The sequence below is a fragment of the Urocitellus parryii genome, chromosome 11 (assembly GCF_045843805.1).
Source record: "Urocitellus parryii isolate mUroPar1 chromosome 11, mUroPar1.hap1, whole genome shotgun sequence".
Classification (NCBI taxonomy): domain Eukaryota; kingdom Metazoa; phylum Chordata; class Mammalia; order Rodentia; family Sciuridae; genus Urocitellus; species Urocitellus parryii.
In genome coordinates this window covers 113,790,007-113,812,965 of record NC_135541.1, presented here as the reverse complement: position 1 = coordinate 113,812,965, position 22,959 = coordinate 113,790,007, and the positions used below count along the sequence as shown (strand labels likewise).

General features: G+C 37.2%; 1 protein-coding gene across 1 annotated transcript in view; it reads left to right on the top strand.

Annotated features, from left to right (window-relative positions):
• Ddr2 (discoidin domain receptor tyrosine kinase 2) overlaps window positions 1-22,959 on the top strand; it is a 77,249-nt gene that overhangs the window by 37,980 nt on the left and 16,310 nt on the right. The window contains exons 3-10 of the mRNA XM_077791072.1: window positions 5,802-5,904; window positions 7,369-7,600; window positions 7,907-8,054; window positions 8,428-8,533; window positions 13,095-13,278; window positions 17,488-17,731; window positions 20,019-20,081; window positions 20,923-21,053. Of these exons, the coding sequence (XP_077647198.1) occupies window positions 5,802-5,904; window positions 7,369-7,600; window positions 7,907-8,054; window positions 8,428-8,533; window positions 13,095-13,278; window positions 17,488-17,731; window positions 20,019-20,081; window positions 20,923-21,053 (1,211 nt within the window). The remainder of the gene's footprint in view (window positions 1-5,801; window positions 5,905-7,368; window positions 7,601-7,906; window positions 8,055-8,427; window positions 8,534-13,094; window positions 13,279-17,487; window positions 17,732-20,018; window positions 20,082-20,922; window positions 21,054-22,959) is intronic.

The following is a 22,959-nucleotide window of genomic DNA, read 5'->3' as shown; positions in this document are numbered from 1 at the left end:
CTGGTCCAACACATCCTCCAGCTCTCTGCCTATCACTCCTTCAGACAACCAACGTGGCATGTCTCAGCAGTACCAGTGTGGTTTTCCCATTGAAAAAGTCTATTTTGGGTAAACTCTGTGGAGGAGAGTCCAGGCATTAGTGAAGACTCAGAATTGCCAATGGATGATTCTCAAAGGATCAGTTTATTTCTGATTTAGTCTGTTTTCTGTTGCAATCTCTGAATACCATAGATTGGTAATTTATAAGAAAAGAAATTTGTTTCTCAGCTCTAATTGCTAGTAATAGCTATGTCAAATAGACAGTTGAGGTGTATGTCTCCTCGATTATTGAAAAATCTATTTTGTTTGTCTCCCATACCAGAATAGATCAGTCATTTCATGTATCTTGTTCACTACTTTATATTTTGAATAGTACCTAATATATAATAAAAGCTTACTGACTAAATAAATATGTGAACAATCATTAAATAAATACATTTGGTAACTAGATACACCAACATAAAGTTTTCTTATGCAATAAGTTTTCTGATGACTCAGACTTATAAGGAAGACTCATACATTTGCTGCCTGATTAAATATCATGAGTTAGGGGTAACCTTGACTAAATTTATAGGACTTTGTTTTTAATCCCTGTAAAAATGAACAACGGAAAACTCATTCGTTTTTCAACAGATATTTATTGAACACTAATTAATTTCAGACACCTTATGAGATAATGGGAATGCAGTAGATATTCCTGTCCTCCTAATGCATACTATTTAGTTGAAAGACCAAAATTAAATAAAATAACTATTTATATGAGGAGTGTGAAAATAGGTATCAAGGGAAAACAGTGTGTACAAGGGCATGTACTAGAGGTTCCTAAGTTAGCTGGGCATTTGGGGGGAATTCCCTGAGGGAGTGATAGGCAGAGAGCTGGAGGATGTGTTGGAGTAAGCAGGTAGAGTAGAAAGGAAGAATGTCCCTACTAAAGGGAGTATCATACATAAAGAGACTCTGAGGCTTTAAGTATTTTATGCATTTAAAGAATTGAAATAAGGCCAGTGTACTGGTATGTAGAGGGGAAACATTCAAGGTAAGGCCACAGAGTAGACTGGGCCCTGACTCTGCAGATCTCATGGGCCATATTTTCTTAAGAATTGTGGAGAACTGTTAAGATGTCAGAATAAAGTTTAGGAAATTCACTTGGGTTATATGAGAAGGAACCAGAGAACAAAAGCAGGATAAAGAGCTAGGTAGTCCAGCTGTGAGTTGTTGGAAGAGAAGGCAAGATGTAGCTGATTTCAAGAAATTTGCAGAAAGTAGAATTTTCTGTACCTCTTGATGGTCTGGATGATTCTCAAAGGACCAGTTTATTTCTGATTTAGTCTGTTTTCTGTTGCTATCTCTGAACACCATCGAGTGGTAACTTATAAGAAAAGAAATTTGTTTCTTACAGCTCTAAAGGCTGGGAGGTCTAAGAGCATGGAATTGGCATCTGGGGAGGGCCTTCTTGTTACATCATGACATGGCAGAGGGCATCATATGGTGAGACAGGGCAAGCACACTCATGTCTCTCTTCCTCCTCTTATAAAAGTCACTAATTTCATCATGGGGATCCCACCCTCATGACCTATAAAATCTTAATCATTTCCCAAAGGCCTCACCTTCAAATACCACTAACGAATGAATTTGGGAATTAAGTTTCCAACACACAAGTTTGGGAAGACCAAATCATAGCAACTTCTCATCCTTTGATTGCCTCCTGGTATGACCTATCATTCCTGAATGATTTTTCTGCATGTTCTATATTGGTCTTCAAGCAGAGGTTCGGGGCCATCTGTGCTATCTCTGGAAGAGTCCTTTATCAATGTCACTATCATTCTGCTGTTTATGCACAGTTGATTTAAACTCTTCCATGAGGGAATGAGTCGGGGGGGACACTGATGCACTTAATATTTCTTTATGTGGAGAACTGAAGCCTCATTTCATTCCCTGCTCCCCCCACCCCACCCCTCATACTAGGGATTGAATCCAGGGGTACTTTACCTTTACCATTTGAGCTACAACCCCAATCCTTTCTCTTTCTTTTTTTTTTTTTTAATTTTGAGACAGAATTTCATTAAGTTGCTGAGGCTGGCATCGGACTTGTGTGATTCTTCCACCTTAGCTACCTTAGTTGCTAAGATTGCAGGTGTGCACCAACGTGTTTGGCTCATTCTCTGGCTTAAGTCTTAAAATCCAGTGTGCATTAGAGTCACCTGTAGGTGTGGTTTAAACACAATTGTTGGTTCACCTGAGTTTAAGTTTCTGACTCAATAGATTAGGCTGGGGACTGATACTTTGCATATCTAGTAAGTTCCCAGGGAATGCTGATGCTGCCCTTTGAGAATCACAGGTCAAACCATAAGATAATGAAAGCATTGATAAGGAGGTCAGATAGCTTTCTGGGAAAGAATTGGCACTCCTCTGACACCAGTAGCAGAGTATCCTATGTAGTATCACTCTGTCTCTCTACTATTTTTCGTTCTTTCTCTCGATTACACATATTTCAAATATCTCTTACTTTATTTTCCTCATCTATTAAGTGGAAATTTCCTGGATGGGTTTAATGAGGGAAGGATCTTAGGAAATAGAATCCAACTGAAATATGTCACAGAGGCAGCTGCAGCAGCAGTTGCTCTGTTTAAACTTCTGGGTTGCTATTCCAAAGGGTGAACAGTGCCTTGGTAGAGTTATTTGCAATAATATCATAACTCAGCCTGTGCAAGCCTTCTTCCACATTTCTGGTTTACTTCATATGTCCTTAGAAGTAGAGGCTCAGAGTCTGAAGGTTCATGATGGCCAGGAATGGAAACCCAAGGGAACTGTGGAGGTTAGATTATCTGGCTCCAGAGAATCATTATGTATCCAGACAGGATAGAACCTGGGAGCAGTGGTTCCCAAACCTGAGAATACAACAGAAAAACTGGATAGTTTTATAAACATGCAGGTTTCTGGACTCAGCTTCAGATATTCCAAAGCTAAGTCTCTAGGAGGGATTCACACTTGTGTGTTCTGAAACCTCTCTAGGCAATGCTAAAGCAATTGTTCCATGGACTGTTTTTCAGGAACCACTGCCTTACAGCAAGTCTAATCCAGCCCCTTTGCTTTCCAGTTGAGGAAATTGAGACAAAAAGCGGGCATGTAACTTGTCTAGGTTCAAGTCCCCTCTGGTTAAGTGGTGGAGCCAGAAATGGATTTGAAGTTGTGATTTTCAGAGGTTGCATAGCTTGGTAGATCAGAGGCCTTAGAGGCAGATTCCAAGATGGCTTAGTATTTACTCAATGAATAGTCTTGTTTAGTTAACCTCTTGCCTGTAGAATGTAGAATTCATGGGAAACATAAAATATTGAATGAGAAAATGCTTATAATTTCTCACATTTTTAAATGCTTCTAAATGGATGCTGCTTTGATTGTATTTCATCAAATTCAATAAGCTACTAAGATATATTATTACTATATTTTTCCTCTAAAAAGAAAAAAAATAACTACCAATTAAATTAAGAGGCATAATTAAGTATCACAATTCTAATAAGTGAAATGCATTCATGATAAGGAGAGCAGGGAGTCTTCAGAAAGGGAATTGACACTCCTCTGACACCAAATAGTAGAGTATCTGTGGGATCTCTGTCTCTCTTCTATTTGCTTGTAAGTAACCAGTTGTTAACATGTGTACAAACAGGAAATATGGTATTCTACTTCTCTTCCTTGAGCCCCATGAAGAGTTGCGTGTCCCTGAATTAAATACTTTAAACAGTAAATGCAGATTTCCAAAGAAGAAACATACTATTGTGATTGAGGAATATCAAGGCCAGTGTAACTATGGGGAATATGGTATGAGTGGGGTGGGGACAAGGTCAAAGACAGCCAAGGGGACAGGTTATACAGGGCCCTGGGGACCATACAAGGAATTTGAATTTTATTATGAGTGAGATATGCAGTTACTCGAGGACTTTGAACAGAAGAGTTTCATGATCTGACTTACATTTTAAGATACATGAGGAGAAGTGGACAAAGGGAAACTGGTCATGAGATAATTATACTATTCCTGGTGATAGAAGATTGTGAATTGGCTCAGTAAAATAAATGTGGGAAGGAGTAGATGGGATATGGAAATACTTCTAATGTGGTCATCAGAACTTTTTGTGCATCTAGTTGATGGACTAGGTATGGAATATGAAAGACGTCAAGAATGGACTCAAGAGTTTTGTCTTGAGTCATTAGAATAATTAAGTTGGATGAAAGGGAAGAAACTGGGGGGGGGGTGAGGTTTGAAAGAAGTCTGTATTTTGCTCAATTTTATTCTTATTCCTCTCCTATCTCTATTTCTAAGGCTTACCTATTTTTCAATAAATATATTTAAGTATATATTTTTTCCCTATGTGTGCACTGAGGAATAAAAATAAGTATGATATAGTCCTCCCACCAAGAAAAAATTTGCCATCTATAAGGGAAAAGGACTTTCATACAAATAATTATATTATGAAGTAGGGTATATCTAATGTTATAGCAGAGATCAAAAAATGCCAGAAAATAGAGGAAGGAGACATGTATTGGAATCATTATTATCCTTCTTTAAATATGTTTGCTTTAGTTCATTGCATTGCAAAAGGAGAATGGTAGTATAATAATGTTAGGTAGCATATCAACTTGGGGTGAAATGGCCTCCTCACTATACCTTAAGCCACCTTAACCAGCATGCTTTTTCCTCAACCATACCTTGGTACTTTTTGTTCCCTTTGCATTAAACATCCCCAACTCTGAGAGTCACTGAGCTCATCTGTTTTCCTTCACTCCAAGCTCTGCTCAAAGTCATCATGTCCAGGAGGACTTCCTTGACTCTTTGCGGAATGAGCGTCTGTTCCCTTTCCATTGCCCTTGCTATATTCTCTCAGACATTTATTTGCTTATTGAATGTCTTCCTACACTAGGATGTATACTTTATGACAAAACACACTTTGTTTTGTTCATTGCCGTATCCCCACAGTGTTTGACAAATTGTTGAATGAATTAATGAATTCTGTAGGCTCTTTCTGACTTTGCACTCATTATATTGTAGCTGAATACTCTCGGGGCAGTAAGTTGGCTCAATTCCAGGGCTTATCTTTGTTTTCCCATCTCTCTGAGATTGCTATTCATTGTTCCCTGATGTTCATGATCTGAAGGCCAGTTTCCCATATAGTTAGCCCTTTCTGTTTCTTTCATACAGGAGAGTAAATCTGGTGTCTGTTACTGTAGCTTGGGTTAAAGTAGCTGTCCATTCCCAGAGGTTATTGGTCTTAGCCAAGGGACAGACATGATGCTAATGTGGGCCAAAAATACACATTCAATCCCTTTTTAGGAGAGTTTATAGGTTTGCTTCATGTTTCATGCAATCGGCTACCTGGACAAAAAAGAATGTTATGGATTGCAGGGTACCTGATGGTTTCCTAAGTTGTGAAAGAGCACTACAATTGGGAAATTGATTAGAAGTGCACATCTATTACTAAATAAAGGGATAAACCAATGCATTATATCATATTACATCACTTAACAGAGTTTGAACTAAAAGATAAGTTTGGCTAAGGATCAAGTGTCGGAAACAAAAGTGGCATTTAGATTCAGGGCTAGGAAGAAAATTCTGGTAGTCAGGATGGTCAAACTGGGGTCATGGAGGAATTTAGGAGACTTTAGTTTCTTTTAATTCCCTGTTAATAATCAGTTGCAGTCTTTCTGAGGGGCTTTTGAAATAAAAATAAAAACATGTCCTCTCAACTTTTCTTTGGTTTCTCTTGGTCCAGCTATATGCAGGTATCCTCTGGGCATGTCAGGAGGCCACATTCCTGATGAGGACATCACAGCTTCCAGTCAGTGGTCAGAGTCCACCGCTGCCAAATATGGAAGGTGAGGATGGCTGTATCGAGAAGATTGAATTCTGGGTAGTTCAAATTTCCTGGACACACAATCCTGACTCAAACAGCTGGGGAAGATTGGTGATGCTGGGGAGAGGCGGGGAGAATAGAAGAAAGGCACCAAGTGGGTGTGTCCTACTCTGCATGTTTTTAAGGACAGAATTCAGGTCTTGGCTAATGTGCTGGTCTGGCGACCTCATTCCAACCACAGAGGCTCCAGAGCCACACCACATACAGTGGATGGGTTGATTGACATGTGCTCAGTTTGCTTATCTGGCCTTCTCACTGAGAGCTGCTGCAGGAGAGAGGCCAAAGTAGCAGATGTGGGAAAATGCAGATTATATAGGACATTGAGAGTGAAGAGGCATCCTTCTCAGATCGTGTCTCTGAAATACCAATTACTTGATAAACAATCAAGGACTTAATCAGACTTTGTTGCCTCCAACAAGTCCTTTTCTGCTATCAAGGAAATCCCACACAGAAGGGCCATCTTCATTCATAAACAGGGTGTGGTAGGTTTCTTCTGGCAAAGTTTTAGGAGTCTTATAAATCAACAAACTCCCAAATCAAAAAGTTCTCTGTGGGTCAGGACCTACTTCTCCTCTTGGAATCTAATTCTTGGGGGTAAGGTATTGATTTTTATTAAAATGGAATTGCCCAAAAGGAAAGGTAAACCTTCCCCCATAATATTTATCTTGGTGGGTGAAAGATGAGAGTTAGTGAGGTTAGAGGGGACAAAAATTGAGCGGGTAACATCTGCGAGAAAAGGGAGCATTCCAGGAAAGAGAGAAAATGGTAAAAGGTTCCCAGTGTAAACTTTATACTGATTTCACAATTTTGCTTAGTGGTAACTCAGCCTGGAGATAATAAAATGAAACCAGATCATTTACAATTCCCTTAACATGCTCTTATTCCTCACCCTCGCTGTGGATTTCCATGGTTTTTGCTGGGTGGCCATGCCCATCCTGCTGGTTAAAATTCCACTGCACTGCATAGCCCACACTGGAGATTTTACTGTTCCTCCCTCTCCACTCCCATAATTTGATATCCAAGCCAGGAGTGGCTAATTTTATTAGGCTGAGTCTAAAAAAAAAAAAAATAGGAGAAGGGGATGGTGAAATGATTCCATAGGGTAACAGGGGATAGAAATTGTTTCATTTTCCTTGGATCTTCTAAATTGAGAGGGAATGTGAAAGTTACTCTGAAGGCCTTAAACTCCCTGATGGTGACTCTCCTGGGTTCCATGATGCTTCAAAGAAAGAATACTGAGCCTAAATAAGAATGGTTGGGGGCAATCAGACTGGTGGGAAGAACCCAGATGTGAGTCTGGAGTGGAATTCCAGGCTGCTCTCTCCCCTAGGGACAGGAAAGCTGTTTTTGTGTGTGTGTGTGTGTGAACTGGTAAACAACTTGGTTTCATCGTTGCTCTCTCTTTCCCCAACTCTTACCTTCCAAGGCTGGACTCAGAAGAAGGAGATGGAGCCTGGTGCCCTGAGATTCCAGTGGAACCTGATGACCTGAAGGAATTTCTGCAGATTGACTTGCACACCCTACACTTTATCACTCTTGTGGGGACCCAGGGGCGCCATGCAGGGGGTCATGGCATTGAGTTTGCACCCATGTACAAGATCAATTATAGTCGGGATGGCACTCGCTGGATTTCTTGGCGGAACCGGCATGGGAAACAGGTAGGAAGAAGAGATGTCCACACCCTGGTGTGTCTGCAGACAATATTTTGATTTAGGTGAGAAGGAGAACAGCACAGATTATCTGTGCAGATATGTGTGCCTACAGACCTGGCATGACCTATTTAATGGGACCTAGGGAGAAGGAGGTTTCACAGGGAGGGTCATCAAGCCTGTTGAGAAAGCTGAATCAATATATTCTGTTCTTTGAATTAAGTAACAGCTTCCATATAAAATGGGTGATAGGGTTGAAGAAAAGTGAACATGATTTTATACCATCTCTTCACTTTTTCTCTTCTCTCTCTTCAGGTGCTAGATGGAAATAGTAACCCGTATGACATTTTCCTAAAGGACTTGGAGCCACCCATTGTAGCTAGATTTGTTCGCTTCATTCCAGTCACTGACCACTCCATGAATGTTTGCATGAGGGTGGAACTTTATGGCTGTGTCTGGCTAGGTAGGTCTCTAGCACAGGGATTTTATAGACTTTAAGCAAAACCCCACTCCCTGGGAAATAAAGTCAACCAAATCAGAAAGGGATCGGACTAGTTACTGCCAGAAGAATGTGATATCCTCTTGATTAGAGAAAGATGCATTGTTCATCCACCCATGGCTTGGTGCACCACACCTGAAATAACATATTCAAAGTTACTTTGCTGACTATCACCAAGGAATGCTTTTCAGTAGTGCTCCCTGTTTACCCAAATAGAGCCTGATGGGACACATTGCACAGAACTGCACCCTTGAAACTCATGTCGCTCCCTGAGGTAGTTGGTCTGAGGAGTAAGCACATCTTCCCAAAGACACTGACAACTCTGTTTCTTTGGCAGATGGCTTGGTGTCTTACAATGCTCCAGCTGGGCAGCAGTTTGTACTCCCTGGAGGCTCTATCATTTATCTGAATGATTCTGTCTATGATGGAGCCGTTGGGTACAGGTAAATTTTGGGAAGCTGGATCATCAGAATGGGAAAGTGACCACCAGGAGTTAAGAATAACGTTTTATCATGACTTTACATCAGTAACCAATCAAACCAACCAAGTATTTATTTAGTCCCTAGACTATACATGGTAAGGTAATTTAGATGAAGCCAACTGTGTGGTTTTTATTTCCAATGAACTTAAAGTCTACCTTGGGAAGACAAAGTCACAACACAGAAAGCAACAATAAATTACACAAATCAAGGCTAAACTTTTTGGTATGATCTTAAAGTGCGGTAGCCATATTTTTGACCCAGAGAACAGGGCATCTGTCCTGACACAAATATTGGCCTCGCCGTGAAGATGAAGGGCCAGAAGAATTGAAATAATAAGCATCATAAATTGGGGGCAGTCAAGAAGTTCACAAAGAATGGACTTCATAAATATAAATCTTTTAGAAATTGTGGAAATTAATAAGACAATAGGCAAGGAAAATTTCTAGGATGAGATGAGAATTGAAGCAGGGTAAGGTAGAGTGAAGGAGAGCAGAGGAAACACGGCTGAGAACAAGAATGGTCTGATTATGGCAGAAGTTGGATGCTGCAAAATACCAAGAGAGCCCCCTGAAGTGGATTAACAGAGAGCCATAGCAGAGAAATATCATTAAATAAGTAAGAATTTAGAAGTAGATAAGAGATGTATCCCATTCCAGTCTGAGCTTTACCATTCTTCTAGCCTATCCCAATACTCTTCTCTCTTATCTTTGTCTTTATCTGCAAAGATTGAGCCTGGGAGAGATCATGGGGATATACAGGGGTTGAGAGAGGGAAATATTAGTGAGTCTCAGGAAAGGGGATGTGGAATTACAGGACTGCCATTAGCTTAGGTGTAGAGAATAAATGATTGCCCCCAGCTGTCATCCTCTGGGTGAAATCCTGATTCATCCAGTCTTCTATTCTTAGTCACTTCCTTTTCACCTTCTTAGTCACTGGTCTTTCCAATTTGCTTAAACTGTCTTAGCATCATTTTACTCAGCACAACCCAGACAGCAAATACTCATGTCATAAAGGAAACCAGAGATCAATTGAACTCAGTTTAGTTTAATCAACCTTTGCTAATTCACTGTTACTCTATGTAAGGAATTTGGTTAGGCATTATAAAATAAATAAGTCGTTGATTGATCTTACCTTTAAGGTACTCACAGTTTGGAATGGAGGCTACATGAAGATATAAACTACTATGATGCAAGAATATGAATGAGAGATTATTTTATTAACACTTTGAGGTTCTAAGGAAAGAGTAAGCCATACAGTATTGGGAGTGAAAAATGGCTGAATTCCCCATGTTCTGAATTATTATTTTTTTTTAGGGTTAAGTAAATTAAAATACTTAAGAAAAGCATTTTGTAAAAGTACAGTACTATACATGTGTAAGTTATTATCTTATTGGAGGACGAATAAAGATAAATGGAATTGATAAAATCTGAAATGCATTCCAAAGGATAGATAGAACTTCTATAGGTAGAGAATCTTGAAATGGCATTTAGATTGAGAGAATAACATGGGGGAAAAAAGAACATTGGTTGTAAATTTCAGAAGAATATTTGTTAAAAAAATTGAACAGTTTAGTTAACCATCAACCATATTTACATAGCAAAGTAGTAGATGAGAAGTAGAACAAGGATTATGCCATATTTGGAGGAATCTGAATGTCAGGGCCAGGAGGAACAAGAAAAGGAGAAGAAAGAAGAAAGGAAGGAACAGGATGATGAGGAAGAGTTGTTCTGCTTATTATTAACATCATTATCAAAATGATGAGCAACTAAACATTTTTAAAGCTGGGGAACATGATCACTGTGCTTTAGAGAGATTAATCAAAGATTAGATTTGAATAGAATAAAAAATTAGGGATATTCCTAAATTCCGGTTTTGTCAGATAAAATAATTAATGAACAAGGCCAGAATCATGACCTTGGGAATGGGACTGAGGGTCAGATATTCTTTTACAGGACATCAGCAACCTGATTGGATGTAAGCGATAAGATGGTATGGTGAAATAAAGAGATGAAGTATGACAGTCTAAGTGACTGAAACAATGGAGCTGACATTATTTGCCCAGCAAATACATTTTCAGGGTGTAATATGGATGCACTCTCGGTGCCTGTGAAAGAGAAGTATAGCTGGCAGAAATGGAAAACCTGGATGAAATATTTAGTTTAATAGGAGATAAAGATAGATTTCGTTTGGATATGAGTCAAAGGGATATTCAAAACATTCAAATGGAGAAATAAGAAAGTTAGTTGAAAATATAGCTATAGACCCCAAAGGAAAGATCAGATAATTATAGAAATGTAAACACTAATAACTGAGATAATCACATTTCTGATTGAGATGTGGCTGAGGAGATCCAAGGTACTTAGATAAGGGTCTCAGGAAAAAGAGTTGTTATGGATAAAAGACAGACAATTATAAAACATTTGTTGAAAGATTTATAGACAATCCAGGGGCATTTTTGAACTTCATCATTCTGTTAATGTTTCATTTGCTAATGAGCTGAACTGTTGGATAAAATAACTTTATATTTTTAATTCTGAATCTGCCATCATAATTATTTTAGAATTATGGGGTTCAATTCATTTTTTGACAAACTCCATTTGACCCTGTCCATCTAATCCTACATTGTCTCTGGTTACCGTATTTTGTCTCATATATATTTGTCCAGATACAGTTGTAGTAGGTATTAAAAATGATGTCTTTACCTAGATTGATGGAGAGCATGACCTGCCTACCACCATGCAGCCCACTTTAATACAGGAGCAGTATGAACTCCTCTCCACAAATGTGTGTGTGTGTGTGTGTGTGTGTGTGTGTCGTGTGTGTGTGTGTGTGTGTAATTTTTAAAAAATGTTTCTTTAGTCTTGTTTGTGTTATACCAAATTGAATGGATTACTTTTTGGAAAGTTTTTATAGTACTAATCTTCTAAATTTAAGGACTATGTTAAAAGAAAAAACTACACACAATTTGATGGAGAATAAAATCAAATGGTTATGAAACAGTGATAACTGTGGACAATTGGCTGAGATCATTTTAAAATAATTGTGTAATTCAGTTAGTGATTGGAACTGACTTAAAGACAGATATTATATCTAATACGAAATCATAATAATTTTTAATTTTTAAAAAGTTATAAAATAACTTTTAATTTAAAATAAATATGAGTAATATATGCTCATTGTAGTAAATTTTAATACAATATAAAGTTAACTTGGAAAGTTTTTTCTGTATTCTCCACTTAATTTTTATTTTGAAGAAACTGAATAATCATTCCTCTTAATTTGTGTTGCTTCTCTTAAAACTTTCATGAGATTTATTTTTCTGGGGACAATGGGAACTACATTTATCACAAGTAAACTTATGTTCTCCTAGCCTTCTGATCTGTAGAGAGAAGAAGATGGCAAAACCTTGGAAGGGAGATCCAGGTCACTGTGGATAAGGCCAGTCAAATTTTATAATTTGCCAAACATTTTTATTGAATAAATATAGTTTAAAGTGTATATACAAAGCTGGCACAATCCATCTTAATCTTTTTTTTTTTCTTACAAATTTTACATTCTACTGGTTCTGGCTAGAAACTTTAGAGGTCACACCCAATAATGCTTGAGAATGACTATTGCAGTCTCTTCTTTTAAGAAACTCCTGACATATCTCTCAGAGCTTGAGGAAAGACACATTTCACATGATGAGTTCCTGCTCTTTCCCACCATAAAAGGAAGGAAGAAGGCCTTTTTATGTCCTACATATAGTCAAATTATGTAAACATACTTATGTCCCATACAGCAGTCAGACAAACTCAGCTATTCAAAACAGAACCTCCTACTCAAAAGTAGAAAAGGCTATTAAGCTCAGAAACAAAATTACCTGAGACTCTCATGAAATCCATGTGTTTTGCTCCATGGGTCTAGTATTCTACATATTTACATAAAATTAAATAAAAATTAATATTTAAATTTTGTAAGGTTAATTTTTTTCCCCTAGTTAAATTAGGTTGTTGGAGATGTGAGGTATGCGAGGACATGATTGGCTTCTCTGAAATTGATTCACTGAATAATGACAACACACAGTTAAAGAAGAGTCAGAAAAATTTCTAACAAGCTCTGGATATATTTATTTAGTGATGAGACAAGTGCTACTATGTATGACATTCATTCATTCATTCACTTATTAATGAATTAATTCTTCAAGTGCATTTGATAATACTGAGTCACTACATATTAAGACATGATATTCAATATATAAGAAGAGATTATAGAAAAATTTTCATATAAATTATTATTTAAAACTTTTGCTACTAAAATGGTAAGCATTGAATTTTGTAAGATTCATTTATATAAACTCTTATTTTTCCATTGATGCTGAGATAAATGAATCACTACCATAAATAAAACTGAGTTTTTATAATCCTTCAATGAACATCTAAGATTATCAGCTCTTAAAAAACTCAGAGTGAAGCAGTTGGGTGAATGCTCTTCTATGAATGTGTAATTAACTTCTTTCCTTCATCTATCTTAATCTGAGCAGCATGACTGAAGGACTGGGCCAATTGACAGATGGGGTGTCTGGCCTGGATGATTTCACCCAGACCCATGAATACCACGTGTGGCCGGGCTATGACTACGTGGGCTGGCGGAATGAGAGTGCCACCAATGGCTACATTGAGATCATGTTTGAATTTGACCGCATCAGGAATTTCACTACCATGAAGGTCAGTGGAGTTAGGTATGGTGGAACTTCTTCCAGGAGGGTAAACTCACAGTGTGGAAGAGAAAAGGTATGCCAGGAAGAACCCTTAACAGTTGCCAGCAGAACTGGATTCAAATACATATTCCATTAGTAACTAGTTATATTCATTTCAAAGTTAGTTTATCTCTAAGGCCTATTTATTAATTTGTAAATATTATAAGGATTGGGCTAGGACAATAGTTCTCAATGCCTTCCTATCTCTTTCCTTCTTTCCTTCCTTCCTTCCTTCCTTCCTTCCTTCATTCCTTCCTTCTAGCAACATTGGAGCCAATGTGTACATTTCACTAGGCACAGCAGCTATTTTGTCATCCTATTACTGTTGTTGACATTTACTACTGCAGTTGAGAGAGCAGTTAAGAGAGAATAGGTCTCATCATAATGTACATCCACAAGACTGGGGTCCTAATTAGAATAAGATATATTCAGTGCTTGTATGATTTTATCAAAATGGGCTTTTATTGTCATGTATAACTGAAAATAACCAATAAAAAATAAAAATTAAAAGCTTATAAAAAAAGAGAGAATAGGTGAATTTTATTATGTAATTGGATAGAGGATAAAGGCTTGGAAAAGATCTAAAGACTGGGCATGTGAATTCAGACACTTGAGAAGAGCTGGGGGAGAAGACCCAAGTTCCATTCTCTGAAGCAGGACCTCACCAGAGAGCCCAACCTTGGTGTTAGAGTTGAGGAGATTTCTGTTAATAAAATTATGTGTTTCCTGGTGCTTGGCTCAAATAATTATTTTCCTTTTCTCTTACTCAATCACAAGTCTGTTTCAGAAAGAAAGGAATGGAAGGCAAGAACAAATATATAAAACTGTGTGGGAGTGAAATCCTATGTTATTTACTTGCATTCCAGGAGAATTTCCAAGATATCTGTAGAAGAGATTATCACTTTCTCCACAGGACACTTGTCCAACACTTCGAATATTTCAAAACATGAAAAATCTGTTGAAGCTATGGATGCTATTTCTTTGATTTTTTTTTCTTAGCCTTATTCCATTCACCTATGTTCAAAAACTAGAATGGTTAACTCACCCCAAGGAAGGTATTAACATGTTTTCATGCGAAAAAGTGACCAGATTCGTTGTTAAACCTGAATTCTCAGCTTGAGGTAAATTAGGACTCAGGAGTGTGAAGGAAAGCTGTCTTGATGGATTAATAAAAAAGTTGCAGGATGTCATGCAGTGTTACTGATTTATGAAGGAGTATGACGGGGTCCTCAAAATAAGCCTTGAGGGAAAAAAGTGGGAAAATCACACATAGATTCTTCTTATCTATTTTTTATCCCCATTAATAGTTCGGTGCAGGGCTGGGGATGTGGCTCAAGCGGTAGCACGCTCACCTGGCATTCGTGTGGTCCAGGTTCGATCCTCAGCACCGCATACCAGCAAAGATGTTGTGTCCGCCGAAAACTAAAAAATCAATATTAAAAAATTCTCTCTCTCTCTCTCACTCACTCTCTCTTAAAAAAATAGTTCAGTGCAGGTTATTAGTAAACAAAAATTAATGCAGGTCTATTATTGCCTCTATTTGTACTTAGTCTTCAGCTTTAATATTTATTTCCTAAATTCATCCATTCTTCTGTCTGTTATTATCATCTATGTTTGAAGCATATATGGTACCACTCAGCTCTGAATGTACACAGTTGAATAATAAATAATCTGTATTTTGGAACACAATGCAGTTCAGTTGAAGAGGCAATGTTTATTTGCAGAAGCAGATATATGGGCTGACATAAGACTCAGAAGAAGGAAATGTGTGTTGTCATTGAGGGTTTCTAGTAATGCAAAACTTGCGATTCCTTGAACAAACTAGGTTTCCAAAAGAAAAATGCATGTCTTTTACATTTCACCCAGATGTTAGTATGATGATATCTCCCAATTAGATGAACAGATATTCGTTAAATTAACAAACATTAAAGATGATAACAGAAGAATCAACATATGCCCAATCTGCTAGTTTATTATTCAAGGATAGCTCTTGGCAGTTGCACAACATAAGTGTGTGTGACTGTGTGTAACACATTATTCTTCACAGCTTTTTTTTTTTTTGAAGGGGGAAAAGAAAGGAAGAAGTAAATACACATAGCAACAAAAATGCTTTAAAAGAAAACTTACTTTTAGTCCTAAATAATGTCTATATCCATATGTACCTATGGGCATGTAGGTAAATTCACACATAGATAACAATTGAGAGATTACCTAGTATAATAAATGATGAAATTATTTTTACACTCCCTATAAAGATATATTGTTTAGTCAATAGACACTGATCTTCTAGAATCCCCAGGATTCTGTTCAATAATTTATCACAGGTTAAAAATACCCAAGAGCTTAGACAGCAAAAAGAAAGTGTCAAAAGTATCTATGGAGCTGATTCAGGGAAGTCTCCTGAAAACCAAACAGATCTCTGGCATATTTTGACTTTTCTGAGAGAAATAAAAAGTAAAATATGACTTTCAAGGAGTTTCTAGAGACTAGTTTTTGCTTCCTGGACAAATTACTACACATTTCTCACTTTGAAGTATGATTAAACTATACCATTAAGATATATTAATGCATTTTAAGTGTATTGTTTATTAAACAAATATGTAAAACTATATGGGAATGAAATCCTATGCTATTTACTTGCATTCTAGGAGAATTCCCAAAATATCTGTGGAAGAGATTATCACCTTTCCCACAGGACACTTGTCCAACACTTTGCAGGTTTAAAAACATGAAAAATCTGTTGAAGATAATGGATGCTGTTTTTAAAATTTTTTTTATTATTCCATTGACCTATGTTCAAAAAACTAGAATGGTTAACTCACCCCAAGGAAGGTATTAACACATTTTCATCAGTAAAACATTTGAAATGAGAAAAACCCAAAGGGAAAAGTCCAGAAGATTTGCCACATTTCTGTGTGGCATAATAAGTGGAAAGAGCACTATCTCATAGGCAAGTCAAACTTCTCTGATACCAGTGTGTCATTGGTAAGTAAAGAGTTAGACTAGATGATTTTTACAATCTCTAGTAGTTCTAACATTCTGTTCTTAGAGAACTCTGGTGTGGTCTTCAGTTATTGAATTTCTATCATTGCTGATCTTTCAACTAAAAATAAATTTTATAGTATAGTCCTATATTGATTGTTTAGAAACCCCAGGAGGGTATTAAGGACAATTAAAGGGTTATAACTCAGGGCCTATGCAACATATTAAAACAGAAACAGAAAGCATATTTTGTGAATGACGATTATATCTTTTCAACCCAAGAAATCCTTAAATTCAATGGATAGTAGCCAGCAAAGATCTATTTCCACATAAGACTGAGTCAGAGGATATGTTACTGAACTACCACAGGGGCTTGAGTCAGTTACAAATATATACGCTTTATTTTTGCGGGTTATTAAATACAGCAATGTGCTACAGAGGGACTGTTGTGGAATTTCTGCTCCTGATGGCCTTAAACAACCATATAAATAACTGGTGCAATCATGACATCGGGCAAAAACATGCCAATTAATTTCCCATGGACCTTTTTTTTTTCATCTCAACAGTTACTTATGAGAAATATTTGATGACTGCATCAGAATAACTTAAACTGAATTTAATTAAAAGAGATGATTAAGTCTGTGTCTCTGGCTGAAAAGTTCTGATACTTGAAATAAGATATCCAAAAGTATGAAATTGTGTTGGTTTATATATTCTCATCTTTCAAATTTCTTACCTTTCCTTGTTGAAAAGGAGTAGTCTGGCTTTGGAAGGAAGTAGGATGGCAATTTATCTCATGCCTAGTTCAGAATAGCTCAAATAGGGGTAGGTAGCAACTGTGGTTGAGAGGATCTTAGATTTAATAGAGTTCAGAGCCTGAGAGGATGGTGGTTCATCTCTCATTTAACAAATGAGGATATTGGAGCCCAGCAACATGAATTGAGGAGGCATGCAGCTGCATCAAGGTAACTGGGGTTGCAGCCCAGGTTTTATAAGACCTGATCATTGTATCCTTGTCACTATGAAGTCCCTAGAGAGAAAAATGCAGAAGTCTGCGGATCATCAGCTATTCACCAAGGGTGGTGCTCAAAGAAACAGGCAGGTCTAGGATTTTTCTGGGTTTGCTTGCACCATGTTCCTATGTGACTTAGCTGGCCCAACCTGTCACTCACGTGCTTTTTTTTTTCTCTGCCAGGTCCACTGCAATAACATGTTTGCTAAAGGTGTGAAGATCTTTAAGGAGGTACAGTGCTACTTCCGTTCTGAAGCCAATGAGTGGGAACCTAATGCTGTTTCCTTCCCTCTTGTCCTGGATGATGTCAACCCCAGTGCTCGCTTTGTCACAGTGCCTCTCCACCACCGAATGGCCAGTGCCATCAAATGCCAATACCATTTTGCTGACACCTGGATGATGTTCAGTGAGATCACTTTCCAATCAGGTAAGAAGCTTGAGGCCCATAGGGAAGTCAGAGCAGGGTGATGAAGGATGAAGGCATACATCTAGGCTTCCACTGGCACATCTCTGAGAATATCAGGGTTGTATAGGTGGTTTCTCACTGATGGACAGGGGGAATGCTTTGTGTGACTAGGTTTAATGATGGAGGGGTAGGGGTGAAAATGGAAGTGAACAGAATATTTACTTGACTCTTCTTCCTTACACATTTATCTAGAAAAGATATGTGGTAAAGAACTTAAAAATGATGACACAATTTGCCAAAAATTATACAAACTAAGACTATTAAGGTGAATCACACCTAAGTATTGCCATTCAAATGAAAGTCTCTATTATTCATGAAAGTAAACAGAACAAGGAACCCCATCTATCACTTAACTTTACTAACTGTCACTATTTGCTATTCTTGTTCAGTCTAGTCCTCTTTTTTTCCCCCTGTAGTATTTTAAAACAAATCTGAAACACTATTTGATTTTACTATTAACAATTCTGGAATGAATCTAATAAAATAAATATATCTTCATAGGCATAATATCCTTATAAAAACTCAAACATTTATGAATAAATAAATCCCCCATATCACCTAATATAGTATCCATAAACATTTATTTGTAAATGATTCATTAATATCACCTAATATCCTGTCCATATTCAAGTATCTCTGATTATCTAATAATGTGTTACTATAGTTGTCTTGTTTGATTCAGGATCAAATAAGGTTGTCTTTGTTATATCTTCTAAAAATCTTCTTGAATCTAAAAGAGTACTCCCTTTACCTAAGAAATTCATTTTGGTTTGATTGGTTGCTTTCTGTGGTATTATTTTACAAGAACCTCTAGTCTCTGTCATGTCTATAAATTGGAAGCCTGTACATCTATAGGCTAATTTGATTCAAGTTTGATACTTATTGTGTATTTTGTGTTGAACTTCATCATTGGTATGTAATACTGGATCCCATCACTTTCAGTCATACTAAAAGTGATTTCTGGTCTCAGATCATTTTCTCTTCATGGGAAAGTTCCCTCTGAACCTTTACTTAGGTTTTGACCTCCTGAATCACTGGGATTACAGGTGGGTACCCCTGTACCCACCATCTAATTTAATTTTTAAATTAAGAAAATTCCAAGAATTTGCTTATTAAGATGTACTGATAATGAAATATAGATTATATTTAGAAAAACAAATTTGATACCTAAATGCCTTCTGAGCTAGTGATTTTATTAAGAGTAAACAGACTGATTATGTTATATGAGTATCAGTTGAGAGCAGAAACCAAGATGGTCAAAAACAGTGCCACTTAATTCTCTGTTAACTGGGGGACTAACAGATTCCTATCTATCCTTTGGGATACCCTTGGCACAGTAATTGATACACTTACCTGATTTTTGACTAATTGTAGCAATGGACTATGGATTTTGGCTCCTGGGGCCTCTTGATCTTTAAATTCAATGCCATTAGTTTTCACTGGAGACTAAGGACTCAGTTCAGAAAGTACATGTCGATGCTAGACACCTTAATTTCTATAGTAAGGTTAAAAAGAAGAAAAATAAAATTTTTGAAAGGAATGTCTCATATGAGAATATATATTCTAGTTTTTGACCCCCTTGATTAGACAAATCAGAGGGAAAAAATTAGTTGTCAACATCTACCTGACAAATACACTCTGGGGGCCAAGTCTCAGAAGCTGCAGCATCATAGCAAATATCAATATCTCTGATATCAATATTCTCTCTCTAAGGATGGATGAAGTCTTAATTTATAAGATAATGACTTTGGGAAATAAAGCATAGTGGAAAGACTTTTATGGAAAGAATTTCATTTTCATGAGGGAAATAACTTCTTTGCATTATGTCCGTCCCACGCCCACTTACCCACTGCATTCTCTCTACATTTTGCTAAATTTGTGTCCTGCCTTCTGTGCATATTTTATGATAATGTGTGGTCATAGCTCTCAAAACCTCTTAACTTTTTGTACGTGAACACCTATTATATAATAGTTGAAACTAAAATTTTGCAAAAGAAAGGTCGCCCTTACTGTGGTTACAATTTTACTCAATGTGTTTATGATCTCATTTTATTTTGTTTTTAATTGTCATATAAAAGTTGTACGTATTTATTGGGTACAGTGTGGTGTTTTGATAATGCACTCATTGTGTAATAATCAAATGAAAGTATTTTCACTAAAGTGATTTCACACTGTGCCAGGTCACAACCCTCAGATAAGCCACTACCTATCTTCTCGCCAGCTCTGACTCCCTCTTATTTTGTAACAGATGCGGCCATGTACAACAACTCTGGAGCCCTGCCCACCTCTCCTATGGCACCGACAACCTATGGTATGTGTGATTCCTAATTATAAAAATTAAATTGAAGTCACCTCCTGGAGGATGAAGAAGGGTGGAGATTTGCAAAGGCCTGACTGTCTGTGTGGGAGGCTTGATACCAGGTGGCTTTGGATGAAGAGTAGCCCTGGAAAGGTAGGACAGTCCACCTTCAAAGCTGAGAGTTCAAACTTACTCTCTTCACTGCTCATTCATGTGATTCTTTAGCTTGGGGAGACAGAATTTAGAGTGTTCCAACTGCTCCATGAAAATCTGAGAACCCTGGGGCAGAAATAGAGATTCCTAAGTGAGACCCCATGGTAGGATCTCAATAAATAGGAAGAAGTCTATGAAACCAAATAGTGGTCTCATTGATTGAAGATAAACATACAAAAGTATATTCTTTGCTTCAGGCGGTTATTGACTGTATCTGCCAGCAATCTGGGAAATATGTTTGATTTAATGTTTCCAAAGAGGATTCTCAGCAATCTTTGCCTATTGCAAAGAATAAGGAGAGTGAAACCAGTTCCTCACTTGTATTTCATGGGCTGTGATTAGGTCTATGCCATGATAATATAGGAATAAACTGGGGGAAGAATGGGAAAGCTCTTCATTACCCAGTCGTGAGACATGGGGAAAGGGAGGCTACTATCTCATGAAGGGGTACTGTAAGAGTCAGAAGCAAAGTAACAAAACAGTAGCAAAATCAAGAATAAGTAGAAATGTCAAGGTAGAATCTTTGGAATTATCCTGAAAGAACAGAGTGCACTTCTTTCCCCACCCCCAGTTCAGTCCCTGATGCTTTTATTTGCCCCATAAAATGATTATATTCTTTGCCTTTTCTTCCTGGCTACAGATCCAATGCTTAAAGTTGATGATAGCAACACACGGATCCTGATTGGCTGCTTGGTGGCCATCATCTTCATCCTCCTGGCCATCATTGTCATTATCTTGTGGAGACAGTTCTGGCAGAAAATGCTGGAGAAGGTGAGGAAGTGCATAACAGGCATGGGACAGGAGGTTGTGCCTCTCTTTATTAAGCTGTTATTGACCCAGGAGTAAAAAGGCAGATTACAAGAGTTTACAAATGGCAAAGGAGTCATCAGAGACTGCAAAGAACTATAGAAATTGAGAAGCTAGTTGCTGAAAGGAACCAGAAAAAGAATTAGCTAACTTCATTTCCTCATTTTTAGAATGAAGATTTTGGAACCTCCCTAGAAATCTCAGAAAATGCTTCCTAATACATTAAAATTTTCACTTGGACAATTCTCATGAAAATTCTTATTCATTTGGCTTGGGGTGGAGTACAGGCATCTATGTATCTCTCTATATATCTTATCTACCATCTATCTATTTCTTATTTCTATCTATGTATCTATCATCTATCTATTTCTTATTTTTTTCATTTAAAAAGTAATTTTGATGCATATACAAGATTGAGAATCATTCTTCTAAAGCTTAGCTAAAATTTCTGATAGTACTGTTGAAATTCCATCTCTTCTCTTTTTGTTTGTTTTTGGAGAGAGTGGGAGAGTGAGAGAAAGTGAGTAGAAAAGCATCCAGCCTCGTTAATATACAAATCAAGTTTCTTACAATTCTACCCTTATTTCTTTGTGTATTTAAACATTATGATTATGTGTCTTTTTGCTTCCTCTTTCTATCTAGGTCAAATGATCTAAATAATTTTTCATTACATTTATCTATTATTTTATAGTATATAAGTATAATATTTTATGTATTGTTTTATATGAACCTCTGAGTAATGGTGAGATAGGCATAGTGGTTATATTAAAAAAATTTTTTTATGAGAAAATTAGATGAATTCAAGGTTATGCAGCTAGTATAGTGTCTTTTATGCTCTTTTCAATTGCAAATATTGAAATATGTTGCCATCTTTCTTCCAAAGTTACATTTTATCATAGATGATATTAACTCGATTGACACTGCTTCTAAGTGGCTGATTCTCTTGGGCCTGCTGCCAATGTCCTTAGGCATAAACACCGCCCTTGGGCAATGAGTTTTTAATGGATAGGGACTGACATGGTCATAGAAACTCTGGGCCCTGAGGTTTTGAACTGCCTATCAAAAGAAGGGGGCAGGAAGGAAGGTATTGTCTGATTGATTTCTGTGTTCTGTAGGAGTATATTCTAGAGGAGGATAAGCTCACCATAGAATGGGCTTGAATCTCCAAAACTCTTTGAATGTAGACAGAAGAAAAGAAGAAGAGCAACCCAGATGGGTGACCTGCAAATCATTCTGACCTGTTTTACATTCGGATTCTTGAGATGGTTGAGGTTTAATTTAAGATTTTGGCAAGAATATTCATGGAATTGAAGTCTCTTTGCTTCCAACAAGGATCTCTACCATTAATCTGAAAACACTTTACCTAAATAAACACTTTAGCTAAATTAAAGCCTGATATAAAGAAGATTTGAACACTGAAAGAAAGAATCCACAGAGAGCTCACCAATTTGTGTGACTATGTTTTAAGGCATCTATGAGATGATATCAAGATCTTTGCTCTGGGTTGGGCTTGGGGTTTAGTGGCAGGGCGCTTGCCTAGCATGTGTGAGGCACTGGGTTCAATCCCCAGCACCATGTTAAAAAAAAAAACAAAACCAAAAAACTAAATAAACAAAATTGGAAAAAAAGAAAAACTTTGCTCCTTTAGAATGCTGGAATACATGAGGTGTCTAAATAAGGAATTCTAGCATGAAGGGTAGCAAAGGGTGGTAGTGATAAAAGATGAGAGACTAAAGGCTCATTAGGCAACTTAGATTCCTTACTGAATGGTCTGTTAACACTGCATTTTATTCTCTATTCTGTAATATCTTTTTTTTTCTCTTTATTTAAGCCAGAATATACTACCCTTCTCTAGGCCTTTCTTCTGAGG